The sequence below is a fragment of the Crocuta crocuta genome, unplaced genomic scaffold (assembly GCF_008692635.1).
Source record: "Crocuta crocuta isolate KB4526 unplaced genomic scaffold, BGI_CrCroc_1.0 scaffold299, whole genome shotgun sequence".
Taxonomy (NCBI): domain Eukaryota; kingdom Metazoa; phylum Chordata; class Mammalia; order Carnivora; family Hyaenidae; genus Crocuta; species Crocuta crocuta.
The window spans coordinates 511126-518753 of NW_027532747.1; the positions used below are offsets into that span (position 1 = coordinate 511126).

The 7628-nt window shown below is 61.1% G+C and overlaps 1 protein-coding gene across 1 annotated transcript in view; it reads right to left on the bottom strand.

Annotated features, from left to right (window-relative positions):
• Positions 1–7628, bottom strand: part of UROC1 (urocanate hydratase 1) — a 33178-nt gene that overhangs the window by 11465 nt on the left and 14085 nt on the right. Inside the window, exons 12-16 of the mRNA XM_077780817.1 lie at positions 7495–7592; positions 6739–6811; positions 6034–6155; positions 3703–3779; positions 927–1025 (exon numbers count right to left, since the gene is read on the bottom strand). Coding sequence (XP_077636943.1) covers positions 927–1025; positions 3703–3779; positions 6034–6155; positions 6739–6811; positions 7495–7592 — 469 coding nt within the window. The remainder of the gene's footprint in view (positions 1–926; positions 1026–3702; positions 3780–6033; positions 6156–6738; positions 6812–7494; positions 7593–7628) is intronic.

A 7628-nucleotide genomic window follows, 5' to 3' on the forward strand; every position in this document is an offset into this window, starting at 1 on the left:
CCCGCTGCACCCCCACCCCCCCACCCCCACTGATTTTCCTCTCCTGTTCATCACCATCTGAAGTTCCCTGTGAATATCTGTCTTCACCCTGCATTGTCGGTTCCCCTGCCCAGCGGGTGGACGAGGCCGGGACCCTGTCTACTTTGTTCTCTGCACGCGGTCCCCAGTGCCTGAGCACAAGCCTGGCACAGCGGAGGCCCTCAGCCGAGCGTGGGGAGTGAAAGGATGATGACGACCCGGCTCTGTAGGCCAGCTGGCCGACGCCTGGATGTGAGCGACCTGGATGTGGCAGTCCCGGCGCAGCGCGTCATGTCGTGAGCAGGCTGAGCGGCGGCGTGGCGCTGCGGCAGCGCTCCCAGATGGCTGGGAGGGGCTGCCCTCGCTGCCCCCAGCCGCCCGCCGGGACCGCCTTCACATGCATCCAGCTTCCTTTCCCGTTCACGTCTGACCATTAATCCCGGCCCTCCCGAACAGACGGACGCCAGCAAGAACCCTGTGGCACGAGCCTGAGTCGCGGGCCCCCGAGGAGTGTGCCCAGAGCCCCACGTCCTCCCGGGCAGGCTGGCTGACCGGGAGGTCAATGAGGGAAGGCCAGGGCGACCTGTCACAGTTTACAAAAGGAGATTTCAAGGACGACGTAGGAAACGCTTGCATGGAAATTGACTCGCATAATCCTCACACCCAGGCTTGGAGGTTAACGTTATTCTCCTCTCACCGAGACGGCATCTGAGGCTCAGAAAGGGCACCTGACTCGCCCAAGGTCGCACAGCAGGGAATGTGTCAGAGGCTGGGTTCGAGGACAGGCGTCATCACTGCAAGTGCCCGGTTATCTGCCCCCACCTGACATAAACACAGAGCCCGGGGCCTCCGGGCAGGGCCGGCACCGAAGGGCAGGGGCCCAAGGGAACCTTCACAGAACGCGTCACCTTGATCTTCCCACGGGCGATGGCTTGGTTGAAGGCCACGGCGATGGCCACACGGCCTTTCTGGTCCGAGTACAGGATCCTCGCCTGGGAGCCCACCACCTGCAAAGGAAGGGAGGGGAGGGGCACCCCAGTGACCTAGTGATACCCCTGGGGAGATGCGGGTGACGGGTCCCACCAGCAGCCCGATGGCCCCTCTGGGGAGGTCATGGAGGACCCCGAGGAGTGTATCTACAGCCTGTGGGCCTGAGGCAGACCCCCACGTCCAGCCCACCAGGCAGTCACGCCAACCCCCCCCCCATGTCAATGTGCCGTCTGGGGCTGCAGGTGTCCCTCCGTGACCCATGGCCTCAAGGGTCAACCCCAGGAGCGGCCTCTGAGACCCTGACCTGCCCATCTCAGGGACGCGACCTCTTACGAGCAAACCCTGCTTGAGTCTCCAATGACAAGAACACCACCACCTAGTACAACTGTGGATCGTGCCCGGCTCAACGACAAGCACTCTGCACACATCACTCATTGGTGAGTTTGTGAGGAAGTTGCTATTATCCTCATCCCAGGAGAAAACTGGGGCACAGGGGCCGTGACCCTGCCCGTGACCGCCCGGGGAAGCCGTCGGCAGGGCTGAGAGCCCGCGGACTCATCCGTCAGGACGCAGCTCCTGGGGAGGTGGCTCCCAGGAAGTGGAGACTTCCGCAAGTAAAAAGGAGTCCTTCTCTGGCACGGTGGGCCCCAGCCGGGATGACTTTTGCAACAGCTGGAGACTTGGTTGAGTGCCGTCGGCATGGGGAGGGGCGGGGCTTACATGTCCTGCAATGGCCCCCCCGTGACAGAGAGCTTCCAAGTCCCCAGGCACACACGCGGGTATCCGCACCCCAAGTTCACGGCAGCATTATTCACAATAGCTGCGATGTGGAAGCAACCCAGGTGTCTGCTGACGGATGAATGGATCAGCAAGGTGTACGCCTCCTGTGCAGACAATGCAATCTCGTCCAGCCTCCGAAAGGAAGGAGACTCCGACACAGGCTACAACACGGATGAACCCTGAGGACGTCACGTTTGGTGCGAGCCGAACAAAAGGACGAGTACTGTAGGACCCCACTTATACGAGGTCCCTAAAGTAGCCAAATACAGAAAGACAGACGGTAGGATGGTGGGGGCCAGGGGCTGGGGGAGCCGCTGTCGGTCGGGGACAGAGCTTCAGTCTGGGAGATGGAAGAAGCCTGGACATAGACGGTGTTGATGGTTACATGCAAGGTAAGTGTGGACTTAAAGCCACGGAGCTGTACCTTCGAAATGGTTCATATGGTAAATTTCACGTCAAGGTATACGAAATGAAAAAAAAAATGATTTGGCCCCAAACATCAGTAGTTCTGAGGCTGAGAAACCCTGGATTCTCCAAAGAGGATCTGGAATGGGCTGGAAGGTTCAGGAACTGGTGATGGAGCCAGACCACCCCTGACCACAAGCCTGACGCCTGCGCTCAGTCTGGGTGGCCCCGCCAGCAAACAAGGTCAGGTGAGCGGCCCCTTGCTTCCTCGTGACGTGCCACCCAAGGCCACGCTGCACTCACCCGGCTGCCTCAAAGCCTTGTGGGAAGGACTACAGTGTAAGTGGCACTGCAGAGATTTTCGGACGGCTTGGGTCCAGAAAAAGAAAATTGGAGAGGAACCGACACAGGACCGCCAGCTCCGTCAGGAGTGAACCTTACACGAAACTCAACTAAAATGTTTAAAAAGGACGGCCTTCGGCAATCGCCATCTTTCGTTCGTAAGATGAAGAGCAGCGTGAAGCAAGTAGGGAGAACACAGCCTCCGGAAAACTCCAGCTCAAACACAGAAGAGACAGTCCGCTCGTCCATGACCCTGACCTCCCAACCTCCCGCCAGCCCCTCCCACTCTGTCCGTGCCCCTCCCTCAAGGCCGGGGTCCTTCTCTTCTCCAGGCCCCCCGCTGGGCTGGCCCCACACATATCTGCTCCTGCCCCATTCTCCCCGAGGCCCTGACCCTCAAGTTCAACACCCATCGTCAGGTGGGTGTGTCAGACTCGGGACACCGAGTTGGCCCAGGATCTTTGTGGCTGGAACGCACGTGCAAGCCCCTGGGCAAGGAGGTGGCGGTTCCGGTGGGGGGTGTTGGGCCCCAGAAGCCCAGGACACGCGGGCAGTGCTCAAGGGAGTCCCCTTCTGGCCCTGGGGCCCCCAGGCCAAGGACACACTCGTGTGGACGTGGCGGCTGCATCGGGCTATTGGGGTCTGGGGGCAAAGCCACGCGAGCCAAATGCTCATTTATGGTTTGTCCTCAGAACACCAAGGCCACTGCTGCCTCGGGGCCTATGCGTTGGCTGGTCCTCTGCCTCCCCCACGGTCACGGGCTGTCGTACGGCCGGCATTTAGGGCTAAACTCACAGCTCAGCTTCTCAGAGATACAGTGTAAAGCTGTCCCCACCGGGCACCACCCTGAGTCACGTTCACGTGCACAGGGCACTCCTGGGCCCTCTGCTTAGCCCTGGCCCCGGCAGCGCCTTGTGCGCAGACAGCCACCGGAGGGCGGCTCCCAGCACGTGCACCGCCAGGGCCCATACCGCCAGCAGCAGCCCCACTGCGCAGCTGAGACAGACGGGAGGCTCAGAGAGGCTGAGCCACTCGCCCCGGTCACACAGCCGAGAAGCCAGGCGGCCCGACTCGAGAGAGCTGTTTGCGAATCAACTGGGCGAGCAACCACCTGGCCGACCCTGGTCACTGCCCCCAGGGCCCCAGGCCACCTCTCCAAGGACCCACAGCCGGCTGGGNGTGCCTGGCGGCCTCCCGGATCCAGCGGATGTTGTCCACATACTGCAGCCTCACAGCCGGGTTCACTGCAGGGAGAAAGGGCGGGGTGGCCGGCGCCAGCAGCCCCTGTCCCGCGGGGCTCGGCACAGACACCGGGGAGCCCAGCGTGGAATCAGGACGCCCCCCGCCCCCCCGGGCCATCTGACTTCCTGAACCAGTGGTGCCAACAGTCACACGAATTAGTGCGCAGGCGTGTGATACAGCCATTCCCTCAGCAGTCATCCCCTGAGTCCTCACTGCGTGCCGGGCACAGGGGCCGCTGGGAGCCGTTGAGGAAACGTGTGGTGAAGCAGCCCCTAGGGTGAGGGCTGGGGGACCATCAAACTGCACCCTAAATGCTAAGAAGGAACTAGCCCCGCAAACATCTGAGGGAACCGCATTCTAGGCAAAGGGAACAGCAAGTGCGAAGGCCCAGAGGTGGAGAGGAGCTGGGACGATCTCAGTAGAACAGGCCAGTCAGCCTACGTGCGGGGCGCATGTAGAGTTGGGGGGTGGCTGAGTTGTTCACGAGCTCCTTCCACCAGCTCACGAGAGCAGACTGTTCAGTCTCAGGAACTGTGTGACCCAGTGGTTGACACCGGCACCATTAAAGTCTCAATTAGATAGACTTAACACATTTTTAGAGAGAGAGAATGTGTGCACACGCACACATCAGCAGGGGAGGGGCAGAGGGAAGGAGACTCTTTTTTGCTTATTTATTTATTTTGAAAGAGAAAGGGAGAGAGTGCACGCACGAGTGGGGGAGGGGCAGAGAGAGAGGGAGAGGATCCCAGTGGGCTCCGCACCATCAGCACACGGGGCTTGAATTCACAGACCATGAGATCGTGACCTGAGCCGAAATCAAGAGGGGGACACTTAACCAGCTGAGCCACCCAGGTGCCCCGGGAGACAGAGGGCCTTAAGCAGGCTTCACGCTCAGCCCGGAGCCCTGCGGGGGGCTGGATCCCATGACGCTGGGATCATGACATGAGCCGAAATCAAGAATCAGATGCTTAACTGACTGAGCCACCCAGGCAGCTCAAATTTAACTGATGGATGTGGGGGGAGGAGGGGGGAGATGGGCATGGAGGAGGGCACTTGTGGGGATGAGCACTGGGTGTTATATGGAAACCAACTTGACAATAAACTATTTGTAAGAAAAAAAAATTTTTAATTTTTAAAAATAAAAAAATAAAAAAAATTTAACTGTTAAAAATTTTTTATTAAAATGAAGCTAAGGCTCAGAAGTCATCCCTGCCTGATAACTTTACCGCCTTTTACTGCGTCAGGTTACCTGCCCGCCACTGCTCCACGTGCTGCCTCGATGGACCTCAGCCACCCTGACGGTACTTGCATGGGCCCCCAGCAGGCGCCACAGCTCAGGGCTTCATCCTGGAGGACCCCTTCCTTCCCAGGAGTCCCCCCTCCAGCCCCCGCCTGGCTCTTCCCACACCGGAGCCTGCCGACCTGCCCCTTCTCCAGCCCTGCACCCACTCCAGCCCACCCAGCCTGGATGTGGGCTGCAGCCCAGGGGCAAACGGCCCTGGGGACTGAGAACAAGCAGCAAAGGTTGAAGGACCCATGCAAGGGGCGCCTGGGGGCTCAGTGGTGAAGCGTCCGACTTCAGCTCAGATCCTGATCTTACTGTATGTGGGTTCGAGCCCCGCACTGGGCTCTGTGCTGACAGCTCGGAGCCTGGAGCCTGCATTGGATTCTGTGTCTCCCTCTATCTGCCCCTCCCCCACTGGCGCGCGTGCGCGCGCGCGCGCTCTCTCTCTCGCGCGTGCTCTCTCTCTCTCTCAAAAATGAATAAATGTTAAAAAAATTTTTTTAAAGAAGGACCCACACAGCAGAGAGGAGAGAAGTGCCCTTGACCTGCGGAAAAGCTGCGGGGAAGTGTGGGTGGGAGTTCTGACAGCTGAGGAAGTTTCATAAAACACCTGCCTTCTCCTCTCCACGTGAGAAGCCACGTCAAGTCCACTACACAGGAAAGGACTGTGGTTAAGCCAGGGGCGGGGCAGGTAGAGCGGGACGAGCACCCCCATCCACGTGGGAAGGCAGAGCACCCTCTGATCGCAGAGACCACGGCCCCACTGCCACGGGGAGCGCAGAGTGGGGCCCTGAAGGCCGCTGCGAAGAATCAGAAGCGCCACTAACAGGCGCCAGCCCAAGTCCACGTGCTCTCATGCCCACAGGGGCCAGGCCGAGCATGAGCAGAGACGGGGCTGCGTCGAGGGGGCGGGCGGCTCTGGAGCCCACGGTGGCCACCCGCCTGTGAACACTCCTGTCCTGCAGCCTCACCTCCGTCAGCAATTGCTTCCTCCAGCACAGACGTGGCCAGCTGATCGGTGACGGCCAGGTCCTGGGGGTCCCCTGACGTACACACCCAGCGGAAAGGCCCAAACCCCTGGGAGAAGATGTCTCTGCAAAGGGAGAAAACGCTTCGTGGCCTTGGGGCCCCCCCGCCTGGCTGTGCCCTCCCNCCCTCCCCAACTCTTGCTGCAAGGGCAGGGAGCTGGGGCGCAGGCAGAGGCAGAAACGCCTTTCTCACGCAACGATTGCAAAGACGACCCGAAAACCATGAGCTGACAGCAGGCAGTTGGGAGAAACACCAACTGTGGGGACTTGGCCAGATTTGCCCTGGGTGAGCTCACCTTCCTGGGTGGCCTCCAGGCCGAGAGGTGCCGGGGCCTGGGCCCCGCACGCGCCCAGCCGCCCCCGGGCCCCCTCCTCTCTGGACAGCCCCCCAGGCCTCTGCCTCCTCCCCCACGAGGCACCTGAGGAGCAGACGGGGGCCTTCCTCCTCGCCCTTCCTCTCGGGCCCGTCCTGTGCACAGATGGCCGCAGGGCCCCCATCCCTGCCCCTGTGTTGCTTAAGCCCAAACCCCTTCACGTGACCCGGCGGCCTCCACCCTCAGCGCCATCGCTCTCTGGTTCCCTCCTGCGCCTCCCTATGTGGGGACGTCTGCAACCTGACCCAGCTGCTGGAGGTGACCCGTCACTCACCCCATGATGTGCTGGACGTACGAGGGGTAGCGGAATTCCGTCTTGGTGGCGCCTTCCTTCTCCACATCCGCTCCTGCAGGCAGAGAACCCGCCTGGAGGGTCTGAGGGCTGGCGGCCCCACCCCCACCCCGAGCGAGGGCCGCTCCCCGGACGGTGAGGCAGACAAAGAGGCCAGGCTCGATAGGGAAGCCTCACTAGGTCTCTTTTACTCGAAAGAAGGGAGACAGCAAGTGTGGGGCCGGGTGGGGGCATTTACACGTTTGCCCCCGTGTGCCACGCCCAGCTGTGCCCCCACAGCCACACCAGAACCTTCGGACTCAGGAGGGGCGCTGGCACCAGAGATGGGGTGGGGGGGTGACTTTCCACTGTGTCTCTCCTTTTTTATATATATATAATTTTGAGAGAGACAGAGAGACAGAGTATGAGCAAGGGAGAAGCAGAGAGAGGGAGACACAGAGTCTGAAACAGGCTCCAGGCTCTGAGCCGTCAGCACAGGGCCCGACGCGGGGCTCGAACCCACGAACCGCGAGATCATGACCTGAGCCGAAGTCAGACACGTAACCGACTGGGTCACCAGGCGCCCCGGTACTTTATGTTCTTAAGGCCAATGGAAAAACTGAGGCCCAGAGAGGCCAAGGACCTGGCAAGACCAGCTTCCGGAAGGCCCCGGGCAGGGGCCCCCACCTCCCCGGGGCCGTCCCGGCCCATCCCAGGGCCGGTGTGTCGGCCCCGCCCTCACTGACCATCAGCTCTCACCTGCCCTCTGGGCCTCCAACAGGAAGGCGTTGCCATAGTCCCAGAAGAAGAAGTTCTCCTCGGCCAGTCTGTTGATGGCTGAGACCTGCCTCCTCAGGCTGCAACAGGCGGCAGGCGGCGGGCAGCAGGGCCCC